Raw genomic sequence first — 20224 nt, forward strand, 5'->3', positions numbered from 1 at the left:
TTCGATGAACTCCCAGTTCTCTAGCAGCAGACCAGCAGCTCTGTATAAGCATGCGTCGAAAATGCATTCAATAATAACATGCTCCGACAAAGATTGATTATAATTAGGAGTGTTACCTGTTACCTAAAATTAAAATAATAATAACGAAACGATTTTAACTTACTGATGGACACAAGCTAAATATGTCCATCCAATAATAACATATATATAGATTATTTATACACGTGAAGTGTTGTAAAAATGTCCATTCAATAATAACATACTCCAACATAGATCATTTATAACAAGAAGTGTCGTAAAAATCATTTATTCTAATGTGTTTTTTAAAATCAAAATTACAATCACAATACAACTTTAACCAAAAAATATACAAGGGGAATAGGAAAGAGAGGATAAGAAACATAGGCCAAAGAAAAAGAACACACCCCCCCCCCCCCCCCAAATAAAAGAAAATCCTCTGATGTAGACTGTCCTCTCAAATGTCTAAAATATATATATACTCAAGTGTAAGAAGAGTACTAAAAATTTTAAGACAAAACTGAATAAAATTGATTCAATTTTATAATACACAAACAAGTAATGAGTCTCCCTCAATCGAGAACCCCAGCTGACATTAAATTTCTTCGGAATGACTCACATCCTGACACGAAGATATACAAGAAAATACCAAAAAAAAAAAGGACATGAACCGAAACTGGAGAAAAGAAGGAACCCATAAAACCTTCTTATAACCCTTCGGATCTACCTCAACAATCTACAAGGCTATCACCGAGCAAATGGATCATCACTTGCATGTCTATATGCCAAATTTTAATAACAGAATCAAATAAAAATGGTTTTCAATTCTTGCGGTACAAATATGTTATAAGTCTCCCTCGAAGTCGAAAACCCTAAATGACACTCTGGGAGGATCTAAAAATAAATGGAGATATCCGAATGAAACTTGGTGAAGATCTAAAGCAAAGCATTTTCCTACAAGTTTTAACTGATCCTATTGAATTTTCACTGGATGGATGGATCTGAAAAGGACCCGTGAACTGAAAATCAAAGATCACAATTATCTTGGGGGTGTAATCTGACATAGAATCACTCGTACTATAGGAGTACAGCTACAAAGATAGATATTGATAATATATACTGCTTGTCTGTTCTCACTCTCTTCCACTGGCCGGTGCAAGTGGGAATCGTATTCAAAAGAAGTTGTGACAAAAGAGCTCTGCATTTCACAATAATTAAATAAAATAATGAAATAAAATGCAATTTCACTCCATTATGTGTGTGTTGCTTCCCTTTCCATAGATCTCTGGTGGACAGTATATATTTAAAGTTCTTACATATTCTGTTGGAGATCAATGGGAATGGCCGTAGCTTGTCATCTAGCACACTTTTCTTTACTCCACTTGGTTTACGTGTGTCCCCCTCATTGGCTGCCATTGAATAATTGTACATGCCCCATTAGCAATGGAGATCCTTCTTTTAGTATGTCATGATCATTACGCCCCTGCAGTTATAATTTCCGAGAATAATTCAAATATAGTGCTAAATCAATGTAAAATAAAACATTCAAAGATTTCAAAGTTCTCACACATTTGGTTGGAAGTAGGAGTAAATAGTTACATACCTGGAGAACCATCACAAGTAATATATGTCTAGATAGACATGTCACGAAATCAGGAGGATTCCAAAATAGCCGAGACCAGAGTGATTATTTCTGCCGTATCCACTCTCCAAAAAACACGGTGTATCACGCCATATAATTAATCAGAAGTTTGTTTCTTTGCTTCTAGTTGATCAGAGTATAGATTCTTAAGGGCCAAGGCAGATGATAAACTTCGGTTTTACTTTACAACAAGTCGACGTCATAAACTTTTGATAATGGGCGACGTGATACCCTCACGCGCCATACATGAGGGGGTTGCTTTAACCAACACCATTGCAGCTTTATACTAATGAATTGAATTAGAAAAGAAAACAATACATCAGGTCATTAATATTTGTTTTCTTAATTTGTGAGACTATATTTCTGAGCCGCCCAATCACGTACAAAGTAGATGCTTTTTGCTTCCTCTTTGAAGCCCCAATTTCTTACATACCCAATTTGCTCCTTACCTTTTACCATACATAGAAATATCTTTACTACAATCATGTCTCTCATTTAACTTGTCATCATCATCATATCCCCTTACTCTCAACGTCGAATATGTTATTCCTTTGTAAATTGCAAAATTCATGGTTTTGCAAAGAGCAGTAAACCAGTAGAATTTCATCTGTTCCAAACTCATTAAATATATGAAAATTATTTCTCTCCGGTCATCTATTTCACTTTGAATTATACACAACGGTATATACAAATTCAAAACCAAATAAAGAATTATGATAGATCGTCGTATAAACACAGAAAGTTGACTGTACTAAGCAGTTCGAACAAAGAAAGTAAATTTTCCAATTAAAAAAACCAGCACCCCAAACAACCAGGCTAACATGCACCTGTAACTCCTACCTACTAGAAAGGGATATACAACTCGTTTTATTTAGAACTGATTCTTAATTTAATATATGTTTATCCAATCAAACGAGGGAGAGGCATTTTTTTAAAGGTGGCTAGCGTATGCTGGTCCCATTCCATAACTTTCTTGAGCTCCTATAAATACCTCTGCCCCTCGCCTAGGTAATTGCAATATTCATAAAACCCCTCATATATCATCTACACTGCTCCCCTCCTCGGCCCTCAGCCCTTGGCCCCCAGCTCAGCCACTGCATCTTTATTCACTAATTACTGCCGCTTCTCATATCAGGTAATTCACATTTTGATGATTTCAACTCAGCAAGCGCATAATCTATCCTATTATGTAACACCACATGTGCGAGCTCTCACACAACACACTTCTTCACTGTTGACAACAAAGCTGAACACTAACAGCACTTGGCTATGGTAAATATTTTGACACGTTTCTCACAAGTACTTGTAACCTTGTGCAGGGAGTAGTGGTACCCTTTCTTCCCACGACACATATCAACGAAGATTAATCACCTGTCAAGATGTCCACTGTTGCATGCGAAAGGAACTTACCACTAGAAGTTAAAGAAAAGCAAGGTATAGTTTCCATTCTTGGATCCAACTCTCAAGCAACAAAGCCACCTGCAGCGGCCTCCTTTAGGAGAACTCTTTCGGCAGACATGTCTTCAAAAAAATGGCTGGCCGATAATGGGTTTACTAAACATCCAGTGATGAAAAGGGTGTTATCCTCTGCACAGCTTTCATTTATCTCAACTATTGATCATCAGTCTTCTTCATCTGATGAAGAAGAAGAAGAATTCAATGGTAAGAAATCTAACCAGATTCCTAAACAAGATGATGTTTGGAGCTCAATTGTATCACAGAAGAAAACAGAAGAGCTCCCACCTCCTTATGTTCATCCTCTTGTCAAGAAATCTTCAAGCTCCTTGTGCTCAAAAAGCCTTGAGATATGCACTGAAAGTCTTGGATCAGAAACTGGCTCTGACAAGGTCACCATGTCTGAGCCTTTAGAGACTGGCTCCGAGTTCAATGGCTTAGGCAAGGTTCAAGAACGACCACAACCACTGGCACAACAAGAGAAAGAAATATCACAGGGTTCTCTCTTTGGAAAAACTGCAGCAGTTGCGAAGTACAATAACTCTACAGCTTCTAACAAAAGGATGCAATCCAAATCTTTCCCCCCTCCCATCCCTTTACTTGCAGGTAGCAGCGAAGGACCATCTCTTCACATGCATTCTCACCGTGAAAATGGTCGATTGGTTCTTGAAGCTATTTCAGTACCTTCAACTAAAAAACTCCAGGCACACCGCCAAGATGGACGTCTTCGCCTCACACTTATCCAACCTCCAACAGGTCAACACAATGTTCAAAAACCCGACCGAGATAAAGCTGTCATTTCTGACCGAGAAGAATATAAGATAGAAGACAGCCTTGAGGATGTCTTTGATATACTTGAGCAAGAAGATGATGAAATAGATATCCTAAAAGATGATGAAACAACCGAGGAAACTGAAGAGGAACTTGAAGAATTTCAAGAGACTGCGACTGAACATGCAGTGTCTGAAAAAGCAAGGGGGGTGATTAACATACACAGGTCAGCTTTGACGAAGAAAATCATGGGACTGGAGAACCAGAACCCTAAATGGTCTCCTAAGTTTAATCATGCAGGTGCCAAAGTAGAACCAAAGCATGAAAATGAGAAGAAAACATCATTACCACAATCTCTCCCACCAAGACCTCGGACAACAAGATCCATGCCGATCACACCACCGCCAGCTGCCTCATTTAACGCTTATGAGTACTTCTGGAGACCAAAACCTGCAACCACAGGTCTTAAGAGCCAACTTACCCCTTGCTCAGCCCTAAAAAATGAAACTGACAACAATATAGTTTCCACCAATAAACCAAAATCCTATGAGCAACAAGAACTGCTGGTGTTGAGAAATTGCAGGAAAGGAAGGAGATCTCTTCTAAGCTGGGATGCACATTGCATAGTAACTACCTAAATTACCTATCCACCCAGATACCCCCAGACTGTTATCCCATTTATTATTAATATCTGCTACATACTCTTAAAATAATTAAGATCTTTGATGGTTAAAAAGACCACTTTGACGCCTGAATAAATCTCCAGTGATTGAGGATACATATTTACCTGGCGGATTGAAGTAATTAAGAGTAGTATTGATTACCAACTACGATAACTTTTCAAGGACAGGCAGAATCTTCAAGACGTTGACCTCATGGGACTACTTGTCTGTCACTGCCTCATAATGGAATTCACTTTCCATTGTCCTCTGCTTTCGTCATCCCAACCAAGTGGAGATGTTCATATTTCCTATTAATTATTATGTATGTCAACTTGATTAGATTTAAGTCATAATCCATCCTTGATTTCTCGTCTTCCTACTTTATGTCTTTAGTGGCAAATCTCGTAATACTCTAGAGGATCATCTAAATATTGTGCTTGGTTGGAGATAATGGAATGGAATGAGCAAATAAAAGAAAATATAAGGGGTAGGAGGGAAGTTTTGAAGAAAAAATGAGTGCAAAATTGTTATGATGAGATGATATGATAACAAATTGGGTATAGGACGGAACGAGGCCTTCTTTCTCAAAATGAGGGTGTGAACTCTAGTTAAAGTATAAGGAATGGAATGGGGGAAGGAATGAAATTTGAACAATTATTCAGAACTAGGATTTTTTGCCCGCTACGCATGGTTTAAGAAATTAATTCTATATTATTAAATTAATTTATTTTAAAATGAATTTAAATTTTAAGAAAGATTTGAAAAATAATAAAGAAGATAACATAAAGAATAGTTTGTTAATGCTGGTTAATTACTTATAAAATAAGTAATTAAAAATTTATAATTATATTTAAAAAGATTTCCCACTACGCATGGCAAATATGATTAGGCTATTACGTGAGCTCGTGGGTTTAGCCAGTGCGCATATAAAAAAGAGCGGCCGCGGGTTTCTACGTTAAAAAAAATGATTTTTCTACAATGATTTTTTTATTCTATTTTTTCAATATTTGTTTTGTAATTTTTTTTGATAAGTGTTTTGTAATTGAATATATAAATATTTTACTAAAAATATTGATATTATATTGATAAGCTCATTTAACACCACTTGTAATATAAAGTTATGGTGGCATCTTCTGGTTAAAAACATAATCCTCTAATATTTAATTTTTGTCTTTCTTACATCTTTATGAAGATATGTTTATAACTTTTCAGCATTTTTACTTTGTTGGATTTGCTAGATGGGTATTGGTAATAATACACAATTTTATTGAAGTATAAAACTAAAAATATAGATAATTATATTTGTTAGAAAAATATAGTTCTAAAGAAGTTGTTCAAATTATTAATTTCTTACTACTGAGAAAAAATGTGCGTTATAGAAATCATTACATAATTTACATATAAAAATTGGAAAGCATAACTCAGTAAAGACAACTTTCTTTAAATAAAGGTTTCTTTACTTATCTTACTTTTTCAAAATCGATGCAAAATAATAATCCTAAATTTTCTATTTAATAAATTATTCTCTCCACCCCCCACTTGACACATCATGAAATATGAGACCGATTAATATTTAATATATAAAATAAGTAACTAAATAGAATTAGTAGAAGTAGTTAGCTTTTTAATATAAAATTTTATAATATCCAATAGATTTTGAAATGTAAATAAAAATCTTTTTTTAAAAAGAAGTAGTTAAAAAATATGCACAAACCCTGAGATGATGATAAAGAAGAGTAGACAATGAACATGTTATGCCAATGTCTCGGCTTTTATATTGAAGTTGCTAACTAATATTTCGATCTAACATCGACAAATAAAACCACAAATAAAATACTTGTAATCAAGTTAGTAGCTGCATTCCAAAGAAAGAGTATGTTCTGGCCTTTTGTCAAGCTCATTCCATAATTCATTATAAATACAGTATCAATGTTCAGAAGGTTTACGCATGCTATTATAATTAGGGCATGATTATCTTTAAAGTTCTCCATCCCAGAGCTCCTGGACTGTCCTAAAGGGGCTAGTTTCAGAGATAAAGAGCTGCTCAAGGTTTGCCCTCCTTTGCCGTATTGCGGCAATCTTCTTGGACCCTTCGTTGCTCAACTCCCACTCAAAAATATCAAGATTCTGCTTTAGTCTCTCTTTGTTGAAGCTATTCACCACAATAATCACCCCTTGCTCATAAGCCCTTCTCAATGCAATCCGTGCTACAGGCGTACCTTTTGACTTTGCAATTTTCATCAGAAACTCAGATTCCAACACTCCTTTCGTCCCCCAAAAAGCTCCTAGAAGAGAAATAAGCAGCAGCCTTGATTCCCATTTATCTTGATTTTGTAAGGCCGAGACTTTGGCACTCTTCCATAGCTGTCCAAACAAATTTGATGTCCATTGCAACAGTATCCTCAGGGTTCAGTTGAAAAAGATTTGATCCAGCCTTCATGCTTAGCGGAAAATGTATAAGATACTGATAAATATAGCTCAACTTCATATTTTTGTCCAAGTTATAAAAAAAAAATTCCAGATATCTTATACATCAGTACAAAGATTATATTAATCAACATTGATATGAAGAAAATATGACAGAAAAAGAAAAAGGCAAGTTCATATAGCTTAAAATTTAATATTCCCCATAATAGAAATGAAAATTAACAGTGCAAAGTTTTATTATAATATTCTTCTGTAGTATATAAAGTTTTCAATTACAACAATCCAATTCTATCATTGTTATTTGCTCTTCTAGTCACCTATGACAATATCTCAGTCCCCATTCATACAAACAAATTATGATAGAAATGAACTAAATCGATATATTTAAAAATTTAATATCCATCAGAATAGAAATTGAAATTAACACTACACAGTTTTAGTACTTTCAGTGATAATTTTCAGGATTATTTATGTCATTATGTGTTACTACTTGCAACAGATGCTTTAAAATCTAGTGGACAAATAGTCTAATAGTATTATATAATTATCATAAAATCTGATTGATGCTTAGGAAAATAAATCAAACTTGAATTGTTTAAAAGGGTTGTTCGCTAACCTTATAAATAGATGCCAAATATGTATTTGGGATTTCCATCTCAGCAAGAATGCTACTGTTAATTGCCATCGCTGCTTTAAGGATCTGATTAGTGCAATTGCTTTGGTGTCGTAAATGCTTCTTTCACTTACCAGAATGGCCGTTGGAAGGTACACAAAGAAATGGCAGCCACAACTTTTGTTCTGTATGCTGAGGCGGAGGAATGATCCTCCTGAATGAGCCTGAACATGTCAAATTTCCTAACATGCTACCTTGTTCTGCATCCAAAACTCTGTATCATGAAAACTTTCAAGGACTTGTTCCTGCCACGAAGACACAAATACATGGAAATAAACAATAAGCTAGAAAATCTCCTGGAAGCACCAAAATTTATTTCAAAGAGTGGAAAAAGATCTTCCCATATTAGGATATTTATAAAATGAACTTGCACACAGAATAATCTTGTTTAGTAACACACACTATTTGTTTGCTAACAAAATAATTAACACGAAAATATTTGTCAATTAGGAGAGGAATGACTTACGTGACCATAATCTCCCAGATTGACAACTAAAGCTCCTTCCATAGGCTTAACCGTAATTGAAGTTTGCCACCATCCCGAGTGGCATGTAATCCACTAACCTGCTCCTGAAGCAAAAGGGTAATTGCACCTGAGTCTGTATGCCTTCTGCATCCAAGTGTCAAGTCGGGTTTGGGACACGGGGATAGTAATTAAGTAACACTTTTTGTTCCATATTCACGCAAGCTTTTGTAATAATCTCTTTTTCAAGGACCATGGCCTCTGATAACTCTTCCAGTAACTTGGTACCAAGATCCTGTAACTTTTCACAGTATTCTTCTGTGATGGACCTCCATCCCTCAGGCTTATGAGGCCGTCGGGAGTAATCCCGACCACTAATTGGTTACAAACTCATGCCAGTCCATTGCGCTGTCACCCTGTATTGTATTAGTTACTATAATATATTATACTGCATTACTATTATCTAATAATAATTCCTGAGAATGATCAGTTGATTGAAAGATCACGATTTTGTAGTTCGATTTAATGGTTGCTAGTGTTAATTATCCAACACATTATGTGCAATTTTATTAGCCTAGACTAAAACAATTTTGTGTTCATTTGTGGAGTTGGGAAGCTCAGCTGACGGTGCAGACTAAGCTGGTGTCATTATCATTAGTTAAATCTCAGTTCAGGTTGCAGTCTAAGTTTATCGTCATTTGGTTCAGGTTCTGCCATTAATGAGGAACACTAAAATGAGAACTTAGAAGCATTTACGAACCTAAGAACTTGATTTAAATTAAAAACCTTAACGTGTAATATCTAAATGGTTCTAACAATTAACTAAATCATGTGTGTACAAATCAAAGCCTATCATACATTATATTAATTGTGTGATAAATCTTAAATATACCTTAAGATGAGTGGAGACAGTAAAGTTGCCTCTCTTGCCACCGGTTGTATCATACGTGAGCTTCTCCTCAGCTGGCAAAGCAAAGAATTCATGAGAAAGATGATATATTTTCAGAAACCAAAGTGTTGTCAATACCGTGATCAACTGCCTGAAAAATACTCCAGTCTTCAAAGGCCTCCACTATTTTACGACCTCAGACCTCCTATCAACAGAATCATCGTAGATATAAGTTACAGTACCTGCCACCATTGAAAATAAGAATACAAATAAGGCAAGAATCTCAAGAGTTTGATAATAGAATAGTGATATAAGTTACAGCAACTGTCTACATGATTCAAATCAATTTGCAAAGTTTAAACACTTAAATTCAATTAAAAGTTCTTTCAAAACTATCAACAAACATATATACACATTTATACAGTATACATATAGATCGAATTTCGAAAATTATAATAAAATTGAATAGAACTTAAAGCAAACACCTTGTGTGCAATTCATTCAAAGACACTTAAATAGTTAGTTCTTTATCTTTGATGTGTTAAAGTTTTAAACACTTGAAATCAATTAAAAGCTATTTCAAAACTACAACTTACGACTACCATATCCATTTAAAATTATGTTAGCAAACATCTGTACGCATTTATTCGGTATACATATATAGATTAGTTTCGAAAAATTACAATAAAACTGAATAGAACTAATAGCAAACACTTTGTGTGCAATTCATTCAAAGACACTTATAAATAGTTAGTTCTTTACCTTTAATGTTTGTGAGAATCGTAACATCTTCTTCAATAAAATCTCATAAACTTGATTGCTACCTGCACATATCACAACTTCATTATTTTAGTTGATATCTTTAAAATCAAATATAATATAAGATTAAAGTTATGTCAAAAATTTAAAATAAATTCAAAGACCACGAATGAAACAAAGAACAGATACATGAGAGGGGAGATGAGAGAATAGAATTCAAAATATGAGATTTGATTACGTTTATGAAGAGAAGAGAAGAGTATATAATTCAAATTTGAAATCTCAAGTTTTGAATCAAAAAGTTGAACAAAAGATACCGAAATCTGTGCAAGTACCTGTGTGTGTGTATGCACAATTTGCACAGCATCATACACGTGCAAAACCGTAGAAGTCAATATGGTCAAATGGCAAATGATGAAAATACGGTTAATAAGAGGAGGACAGAAAGGTAAAAACGCAGTGAAAGAGCCTTCAGGCAATATATACTAAAGAGATATAGTTCAAATTTCATTCCATTCCTTCCGAATCTCTTCACCCCAACCAAATAGTCCCGCCAGAAAAAAAAAATGCATGTATAGTCAAGTCGTCCATGCAGAACACTGCAATAACAAACCCCAAATTGACATACAAAGAATATCGATGAAGGCAATTCTTTGAACACTAAACTTCTAACTATTACCTTATATAGTCCATACAGCTTAGTTTTACCACCTCAACTTTAAATATATAAACCCACATCATAAATAGAACAGCAAGAATATTTTGAGCAGAACATGACAGATATATGATAAGTGATGAAGCAGTGAGAATTGCTATAGATATATGATAAATTCAAAGTTTATTTCACTTAAGCATACTAGGAGCTAGGTTTCTGGACTGCTCAGGCAATCCCAACTACTTATATAAGAAAATATAGTCATGTCAAGGTTTTATAAAATAAAATGGTAACAACCAGAAACTTCCGTACACACAAAACTGCAAAAGTGTAAACATATTAAAAGAAAGAACACCCAGGTACTAGTGTACGACTTGACAAGGTGGTGTTGGATTATCAATTCAAATATACATACAGTGACACCACCAAAAAGAGGTTTTATAGTAACAACAAATATAGTTAGAAGCTAGAAATGATTCAAAATACAAGAGATGTTTAATTCCATTAAAATATCTTGACATGCTAATTACTAACATCACTGTTTAAATTATAATTGCAGTTGATGCTAAAACTACGGTGGTCTGCTTAAGAGGTAGGACGCCATTAAAAAAAAATTACATGTAGCACATACTGACCTCATATTTACTAAAATTAAAACAAGAAATCAACCATCAGCAGCTCCCAGTTTAGTTTACTGTGTTCATTTAGCATCAACATTGTCAAAACCAAATGGAAAGAGAAAAAAAAGGCTTGTATTTAGTTTTGAAGCTGGGAGCAGATATTAGAGGTGCCATATAGCAATAACATCAAATGGACCTCAATAGATCAGCTCAGCACAGTTATCACTTATCAGTAATTCATGATCTTCAAAGCCTAGGATGTCTGTGCTAAACTCAGTATTTAGATATTCAGAAGTCTCTAACACGCTATACTTTATCACTTGATTAAGCTAACAAGATAAAAATTATAGTGTCACTTAACATGTGATACAAGTGTGTGTGTGTGTGTGTGTGTGTGTTAAGGCCAAATTTCATCAAGACTGAGACTTGTTAAAATGGTAATAGTATTGCGCTTCTTTGTTGGATTTGTAAGAATTTCCAGTGTTTTTAGGACTGGGATTTATGGGCAATTTCTGAGAATTTTATCCCTTCTCAAGCCAAACATATTTCTCCGTCGATAGACTACTTTACCATACATACAGACTTGTGGTAAATTTGGACTCAAAATCTTAAGAAGTAAGTCACAGACACGCAATAAATATGGCAGGTTTCATTATGTAATAGAAAACCAATTATTAAAAGCTCTTCTGTAATGAGGTTAGAGCAAGCACAGATATGAAACTATCCCATGTCCTTAACCTTATCCTGTTCCCACAGTGTTCTCGGGCATTCATGGTGTCCGTTTTCCTAAGGTAGAAAGGTACGTGTACCTTCACCATGTAGGGGATAGACAAGTCCCTAGATTTTGGGGAACTTTTGTTTCAGAATTCATAGTATTGTGTAAACTTTCGCTATTAAAAATATCACATTGATATATGCAGATTTTTTCGAATAAATCCTCAAATTGGTGACGCTAATATATTTACTAACCCACCAAAGATGGTGATACTAAGAGAAAGTTCAGCCACTTGAAACAAGAAAAACTGGGTGTCTTCCAACAATCTACATATTAGCCCATAATAACGACAAATGACGTCTTATATGAGAAACTAGAAACTTGATTATGTATAACTTTTTATTGGGTAACATTTCTAGCAAATTATGTTTACTTCAAGATGGTACAAGTGGTCTAAATATAGATACAGGTACAGCAAGTGAAACTTACATTTTCTTTGTTCTCCAATATAGAAGTCAAAGAAAGACTATAACAGCTGCCTCTAGTTATCAACAGCTCTAAATATGGTGAGAAGCGAAAGAAAGAGGTTGATGATGTCCAAATACAGAGAAACTGAAGCCCAGATGTACTCATCATAACTGTAGCGCTTAATTAAGTTATCTGTATCATAGACAATGTATCCGCAAAAAATAACTGATGCTAGACAGCCATAAATCATCTCTGAAGTTCTCCCGAGGGGAAAGAATATCTGAAATTAAGAAATAACCAATGTTTAACAGCCAAATATCGGACTCAAACACAAGCAAATGGGGGGGGGGGGGAAGAAGAAAAAGAATGGACAGCAAAACAGAATGGAAAAAAATGCATACCTGAATAAAGCCAAACACCATCAGCACAATAATGGAACCAAAGAGGAAGGGACCTAAGAAATTGAAGTCTTGACCCCTCTTTACCGCCCAAAAAGTGTACAAAGTAAGGCTCACGACAACTACGGCTGTTAAAATAACAGCTTCCAAGATAACCTTTCCTGTAGCATATTCAATTTGAGTTAACTTCCAAGACCAAATGAGTTCTCTAACCACAAAAACATCACAGAATGAAGTCGGTGACCAAAATATAATACTACATAGACTAAGAATTGAACTTATCAAAAAAGAGAGACAACAACAGTAAGTCATTGTCTTAGGAACAACATACTGATTTGATTAAAGTCGGCTATTATAATCGATAAAATTTAAAATTAGACATAGTCGGTCTAAGTACACCTATTCACCCCTTTTATGCGCACTTTCAGAAATAATTTTCACTAATAACTAGAAACCTCCAATCATTGTCAAACCAAAAAAAAATCTCATCTCGCTTTAAAAGAAAGCTGAAGAAAAAATTCAAGAAGTTTGTAACTAATACAAACTTGATATGACTAAACAACCAAATAATATTATCCCGCTTTAGCTAAGATACATCCTCCTGAAGAAGCATATTTGTTCAAAGATATATCTTCATCAGTCATAAATCATAAGCACCAGAACCCTGAACGTTAAATAATAGTTTGGTTGATCAATTAAATCGGATGACAAGAATAGCAGAGCAACATTACAAAGTCACATAATCTTTTTAATACCTGCTATATACTTTAATTCAGAAACAGATAATGAGACTTCAAATGCAAAATGTGCTAGCGGAATTTTAATTAATTGTAGGCATATAATATAAAAAAGTACATATACATTGATTGATAGATGCATATGCTATAAGGATATATAACACAAACATACCGCTGGTATAAGCACAAGTCAGACCGATGGAAAACGAGAGAGCAAACGTGAACACTCCAAGTAATATCAAGTTCACCGGATGTCGCTGATAATAATATGATAACGGACACAACACTGCAAAAAAAAATATCAAAAACCAATATATTTGTTCCTCAAATTATAACTTTGCTACAATTTTAGCACTAGAACACAATAACAATTGTTATGCACTTTTCATAAATATTGTTCCGTAAATTATTAGACTATTAACAATAATTATTTGAGAACTGTTTTCGCCTGAGCACGAGCCTATACACGATCAGATATACTAAAACTTACCGACAAAAGGAGTGAAAATGAGAAGTATGTATAGAAATAATCCGGCACTAGTCGTGGTGAAGAAAGCAGAGATTGGCCGGAAAGAGACGACGACGGCGGCTACAACGACGGTGAGAATCAACTGAATAGCGACGACGGAGTAGATTTTACGGATAAAGGCCCACCGGAGCTCCGGCGCCTCCAACATCATGGGGTAAAGAGGCTCACTCGTCCCCGATTCGACGTCGTTTTTGGTTTGGCGCCACATTTTTGCACACAGATACACACAGTGAAACTATTTCGTGATGGAGTCGAAATTGACAAAAGAATGGAAAGTGTTGAAGATTTGGGGGTTTTTTAAAGGCGCGTTTGGTAGATGGGGAAAATTATTAAAGTGACACGTGGCGTTTTGATAGCAGCCAACGTGGTGATATACCTTGGCTTGTTTCTTGTCCATCAAATATCCATATTTTGGTTTATTATTTTTTATAATTTTGCATTTTGACTATTTATTTTGCTAGATACCAATTCAGTTATAGACTAACGTTCTGCGTTCACTTGTTTTATAAATATTTTTGATTTTTTGTTTTTAGGAACAAGTTGTGTGATTTTTAAATTTACTTGTCTCAAATCGTGGATGGCTATAAAATTTAATTAACACAGTCAAATATCACCTAGGTGGTTTAATTTTTAATGATTAGTTGCTAAGTAGAATAGCAAGTTGTTTGGCTTCTCATGTTGTATTTCTGTTTTCATATTCCTAAAAATTATGTTCAACCAGGATTGAATATTGTTAAATGAGTTGCGTATAAGAGATATACGAGGAAGTTGTATATCTACGGCTCTCGTTTGGTCGGGGAATCAAAAGTTGCTTCTGTCTTCTCATTTTTTTGATCCGTTTGTATAATTAAGTAGAATTATTTTTAAAATTTTGAGAATACTAACATCTCGATTTCTTTTCAAAACACTTTATTAACTCATTTGCTTTGAAAATATATATTTGATTTGCAAGTTATGCATTTCCAAGTTATGCGCAAGACCGTTATACATTTCCAAGTTAGCCACCCGTTATCTGATTTGCAATTATAGATTTGTAGTTATATTACGTTTTCATTTTTGAAAAACATGTATTTGATTTCAAATGTCATATCTCTTTGTCAAAAAAAAAAAAAATGACATATCTCTAGGTGTCATTTCAAATTCTTTATTTTATGCTAATATATGAATGTGCTGAATTTCAAATGAAATTCACATCTAATATTTTTTTTCCCTCCAAATATGTCATTTGATTAAAACCAGAATTTTAAATGAAATCTAAGTTTCCAAACATAACTATATACGTTGGTCAAAATGACTAAATTGTGAGTATAAGTCTAGATGCTGGGTTTGGAGTTTGGACTATGGGACTAGGTTATTGCTTTGCTTTCAGGGGCAGGCTTTTTCTAGAGCAAGGCATTGTTTAAAAATAATGAGATATAACTTCTTTAACAAAGGTCTTAGATCATGGTTTGCATTTCCGTCGAATATAAAAGAAGAAATATACTACTGTAACTGGTCGTGCACTGAACATACTTTTATTCCTAAATGTTTCCAGAACTGCAGGTGTTGTTTTCCATGCTGCTGAACAACAACCGGCTATCTTGTATTGTTGCAAGGTGAATGTCTATGATCGGTACCAATTAGTAAGGTTTTATAACTTCATTCCCTCTAGAAGTCTTAAAATATGCACAATCCTATACATAAGTGTGATTCTCATGTAATTAACAAAATCATTCACGGAGGTAAAAATGAAATGATATTGCAGATTGCTGCAGCCTGCAAGACCCCTTTGTTTTTCTGTTTGTGACATCCAAAGGACATATAGAGGGTATGTCTTTTTTGCTAGAATGTTAGAATAAATTTTTGTCAATAAATTGTTATCTGGATTTATTAATTTTTGCTGAATACTGTTATTCAGATTTCAATTGCAGAGTTTCATAATTATCATAATTTCATAGAGATGAAAGCAACCTATTTCATGAAGAACGGACCTGTCAATGCTTCTAGTTCCACTCCCACAGGCCATATATGCTTAGCCTGAGTCTCTTTAACTTTTTGTTTCTTGCACAAAGTTTACTTAAGTAGGTGTATAACTTAGAAGTTGTTTAGCTTTACAGAAGCTATAGATAAGCATTGTTTTTTATTTCAAATGATGCACTGTTTTATAGTGCAACAAATTAATTGATTCAGTTTTCTTCTTTTACTGGCCAGCTAGACTTTTTTTCTTGCCGTTTTCCTAGTGTGTACACACTAAGCACCCAATTTCATAATTTTGATGGATTTTGATTTGCTCCTCCTTTATAATGGTGGATCCTGCAAATTCACCAAACACATCAATAAAAATCCATCAAAATTATGGAATTTGGTGCTTAATATGTGTTCATGGACACGACAAACTCTTTTTCTTGCTGATGTACCAATTTATATCTCTTGTCTAGCCATGCAGAAGTCTACAGAATCTATAATTTATAAATTTTTAACTTTTATATATTATTCCACTCAATTGCGTGGAGATCTTCTTAATCAACCATTATTTGTTGAATTTCATATAGTTTATTATTATAATAAAATAATATTCTAAATAATTATAAGATGTTATTTTTAAAATAATTCGATCATTATATTCATTCATCACGCATTACGGGTTCAAATTTTATTTAATTATATCTAGTGTTCAAGATGCTATAAAATTTTACAAAAATTTTAAAAAAAGAAAAGAAAAAGAAGTATTGAATTGTGCAGGCTCCTCACAAAACTAACCAGTTTGAACGTAAACTTTTCAAAACTAACCAGTATACGTTCACCTTTTCAAAACTAACCAGTCTAATTCTATCCGACTCGGGCGACCCAAACTAAATTTCGGTCAAAGCATGGGTCGCCCCTGCCATTGGCGACCCCTGTGGTCTTTATTTCAGCATAGGTCGCCTGTGTATAGGGCGACCTCAGTGTTGGTTCTGGTTTTACAAAGGGGGAGGCAGATGGAAGGAGGCACACGGAACTGCATGCCTGTTATATTTTATGATTTTATTTTTTTATGTAATCTTTGAATGGACTTGAAATAACGACATATTTGTAAAATAATAACAATAATATTATAGTAATATTATTTATAAATATGATAATAATAATATTTGTAAATTCCGAATATAATAATATCATCTTACGAATATTTTTTTTACAAAAATATTTTCTCTTTTTTTTTTGTTTTGCTTTTATTTATTATGTTAATCATATTTGTAAATATAATTCGAATAGTTAATATTTTTTAATATTAAATAATAATATTTGTAAAAAAAGAATTCAAATAATATTTGTAAGATAATATTGTTATAATCAGAATTTATAAATATTATTGTTATCATCTGAATTTTCAAATATTATTGTTATAATCGGAATTTAGAAATATTTGAATTCTTTTTTATTATTGTTTAATATGTACAAATATTAAATATTCAAATTATATTTACAAATAGGGTAAACATAATAAACGAAATCGAAAAAAAGAGGAAAATATATGCAAAAAAAAAATATTTGTAAAACAATATTGTTATAACCAGAATTTACATATATTATTGTTATAATCTGTATTTTCAAATATTATTATTATAATCAGAATTTACAAATATAAGAATAATATTTTTACAAATATTATTGTTTAATATTTACAAATATTAACTATTCGAATTATATTTACAAATGGGTAAACATAATAAACGAAATCGAAAAAAAAAAGAAAGAAAACATTTGTAAAAAAGAAAATATTTGTAAAATAATATTATTATAATCAAAATTTGAAAATATTATTGTTATAACTGGAAATTACAAATATTCAAATTCTTTTTTTACAAATATTATTGTTTAATATTTACAAATATTAAATATTCGAATTATATTTACAAATACATAATAAACGAAATCGTAAAAAAAGGAAAATATTTGTCAAAAAAGAAATTTTTTGTAAAATTATATTGTTATAATCAGAATTTACAAATATTATTGTTATAATGATATAATCAGAATTTTCAAATATTATTGTCCTAATCGGAATTTATAAATATTTGAATTCTTTTTTTACAAATATTATTATTTAATATTTAAAAAATGTTAACTATTCGAATTATATTTACAAATACGGCTAACATAATAAATGAAATTGAAAAAAAAAAATTTTAAAAAATATTCGTAAAATGATATTGTTATATCGGAATTTAAAAATATTATGGTTATAATCGTAATTTACAAATGTTAATCTTATAATATTTATAAATAATATTGCTATAATATTATTAGTATTATTTTATAAATATGTGGGTTTTTTAAATTCATTCAAATATTACAAGAAAATAATAATAGAAAAACGTAACAACTGGAGCTTGTAAGATTGCATCTGCCTCCCATTTTGTAAAATCAGCACTGAGGTCGCCCTATACACAGGCGACCTATGCTGAAAAAATGATCACACAGGGGTCGCCCATAGCCGAGGCGATCCATGCTTTAGCTAAGATTTAGTATGGGTCGCCCGAATTGAATGGAATTAGACTGGTTAGTTTTGAAAAGTTGAACGTAAGCTGATTAGTTTTGAAAATTTTACGTTCAAACTGGTTAGAAATGTAAGGGAACCGAATTGTGCATATCATTAACGTGCCCACTACTATATAAAAAGCAGAGAATTTTAACATGCGTTGCCCACGAAACTTTAACAAAAGTCTAAAATGGCACATGATAAGTAGCTATCATACACTGTTACACTGGGCGAAGACGTAAGATCATTATCAAGTACATTGTACATTACATTTGATTATAGGGTTAATATAAAGGATTAAACTAACAGAAATTCTTTTAAATTATTTTTACGCTGCTCCCCGTTTGCTCATTTGCTCAAACATGTCTGCTTATCAACGCGGCCCGCGGGTGTTGGAACATGGGAACAAGGGGAGTGCACCACTGTTCTTCGTCAGAGCCCGTTTAAACTTAGATCGTTTGGATAAATTTAAAATAAATATTTTTTTTTAAAATTAATAAGTAGAATAGAAGTTAGAAGTAAGTGTTTGAGAAATAAGTAAAAGCACTAGAACAAAAGTTAGCATTCCTAATTTTCAATAAGTGCTTCTTTGATTTTTTACGGTACGAATAAGTGCTTCCAACTTATAAATCTAGAAGCCGTGCTTTTAAGTGGCAAACAAACACCCCCTTAATTTTAAGAAATTATATATTATTAGTAAATGAAAATTATATATCTTTTCATTTTTTAGTAATAATTTTATGAACTATTATTTATGAAATTTAATAATAATAAAATAATTATTATAAAACATGTTTTAAAATATCATATACATATTTCACAATTCAAAATAAGTTGCGAAATGAATTTTGTGTTTCAACTTTACATATTCTTTCTACAAAATTAATTTAAAAAAATGAAAATTTGGCAAAAATGCCCCCTCTTTGTATTAATTATAAAATTACTACATGTCTGGAATTATTACAAAAATACGTGTTCTTTATGATATTAATTAAAATATTTGGATAAATACGGGGTTTGTTCTTGTTGTATAGGTTTTCGTTTTCTCTTTCTTCTTCATCAAAGTCGGTTTTTCTCTCCTCTCTCCTCACACTCTCTCTTTCGCACTATCATCTTTCTCCTCTCTGCTCGCATTCTCTCTATCATCATCATTATATCAATACCAATTTTCTTGATCGTGATGAAAATCATGTTCCTAAATTCATAAACAGAGTTGTGACTACGGACTCGTGGTGACGATAACGAGTACAGTAGCGTGTAGAGATTGTGTTTGGATAGAGATTGTGAAAGTCAACAGTGATAAGTTAAGGCGAGATGGAGATCAGAGATTGTGTGTTGGGGGAAGATTTGATTCCGGTAAAGAAGTTACAAAAGTATGTAAAAATTAGGAAGACGGGCTTTTTTGAATTGATTTCGTGGTTACTTCTGTGATATAAATATTGGTCTCGTAGAGATAGTCTATTTGCAACCTCTTGTAAGTTGTAATTTATTATAAAAGTAAATATAATATTCAACATATTTTTGTAAAGTTGTATTTACGATTGTATATATGATTGCTAGCAATTGCAAATATGATTGCAAATGCAACTTTCGTGTTTTTTTCAAATTTAGTTAAAAGACAATACTTTCATATTTTTTTTAAAAAAGTGATTGTGTTTTCGTAAAAACTATTTTAAATATGGGTATTTGTGAAAAAACCCCTCAAATAATTTATAAATTTATTACATGAAAGATACTAATTAAAGGAATCCATTTGTTTTATTGTTAAGTATCGATAAAAAAATATTGTTAAGTATCGATAAAAAAAAAGTATTGTTATTGAAGAAAATAACTATTCACTCT

At 32.7% G+C, this 20224-nt stretch overlaps 2 protein-coding genes and 1 pseudogene across 3 annotated transcripts; 1 reads left to right on the forward strand and 2 right to left on the reverse strand.

The window, feature by feature from the left end:
- Positions 1–1071: 1071 nt before the first annotated feature.
- On the reverse strand, positions 1072–14190 carry LOC108223995 (protein LIFEGUARD 2-like). 2 transcript variants are annotated; one of them, XR_010292065.1, is made up of 5 exons: positions 13843–14190; positions 13525–13638; positions 12619–12776; positions 12239–12497; positions 1072–1501 (listed from the first exon to the last, which is right to left on the reverse strand). XR_010292065.1 is itself a non-coding variant. In XM_017398509.2 (4 exons), exons 1-4 carry the CDS (start codon positions 14087–14089, stop codon positions 12291–12293), a joined length of 726 nt encoding a protein of 241 aa, XP_017253998.1. In that variant the 5' UTR covers positions 14090–14190; the 3' UTR covers positions 12094–12290. The 2 variants fall into 2 exon arrangements, 1 of the variants encoding a protein (XP_017253998.1); XM_017398509.2 differs by lacking the exon at positions 1072–1501 and having other exon boundaries at positions 12094–12497.
- LOC108220845 (protein FAF-like, chloroplastic) lies at positions 2612–4912 on the forward strand. The gene is made up of 2 exons (XM_017394715.2): positions 2612–2795; positions 2980–4912. The coding sequence occupies exon 2, from the start codon at positions 3040–3042 to the stop codon at positions 4522–4524; it is 1485 nt and encodes a 494-aa protein (XP_017250204.1). The 5' UTR covers positions 2612–2795; positions 2980–3039; the 3' UTR covers positions 4525–4912.
- LOC108221666 (flavone synthase-like) lies at positions 6526–9252 on the reverse strand (annotated as a pseudogene).
- Positions 14191–20224: the final 6034 nt, after the last annotated feature.

The sequence above is a fragment of the Daucus carota genome, chromosome 5 (assembly GCF_001625215.2).
Source record: "Daucus carota subsp. sativus chromosome 5, DH1 v3.0, whole genome shotgun sequence".
NCBI classification, from domain to species: Eukaryota; Viridiplantae; Streptophyta; class Magnoliopsida; order Apiales; family Apiaceae; genus Daucus; species Daucus carota.

What these genes read in the sequence shown, in the direction of transcription:
- LOC108220845 (XM_017394715.2), top strand. Translation starts at nt 3,040, where the DNA reads ATGTCCACTGTTGCATGCGAAAGGAACTTACCACTAGAAGTTAAAGAA.
- LOC108223995 (XM_017398509.2), bottom strand. Translation starts at nt 14,089, where the DNA reads ATGTGGCGCCAAACCAAAAACGACGTCGAATCGGGGACGAGTGAGCCT. An exon ending in CATTTTCACTCCTTTTGTCG is followed by an intron (nt 13,639 to 13,842) that starts GTAAGTTTTAGT and finishes TTTTTTTTGCAG; the next exon opens with TGTTGTGTCCGTTATCATAT. An exon ending in TGGTGTTTGGCTTTATTCAG is followed by an intron (nt 12,498 to 12,618) that starts GTATGCATTTTT and finishes TCTTAATTTCAG; the next exon opens with ATATTCTTTCCCCTCGGGAG.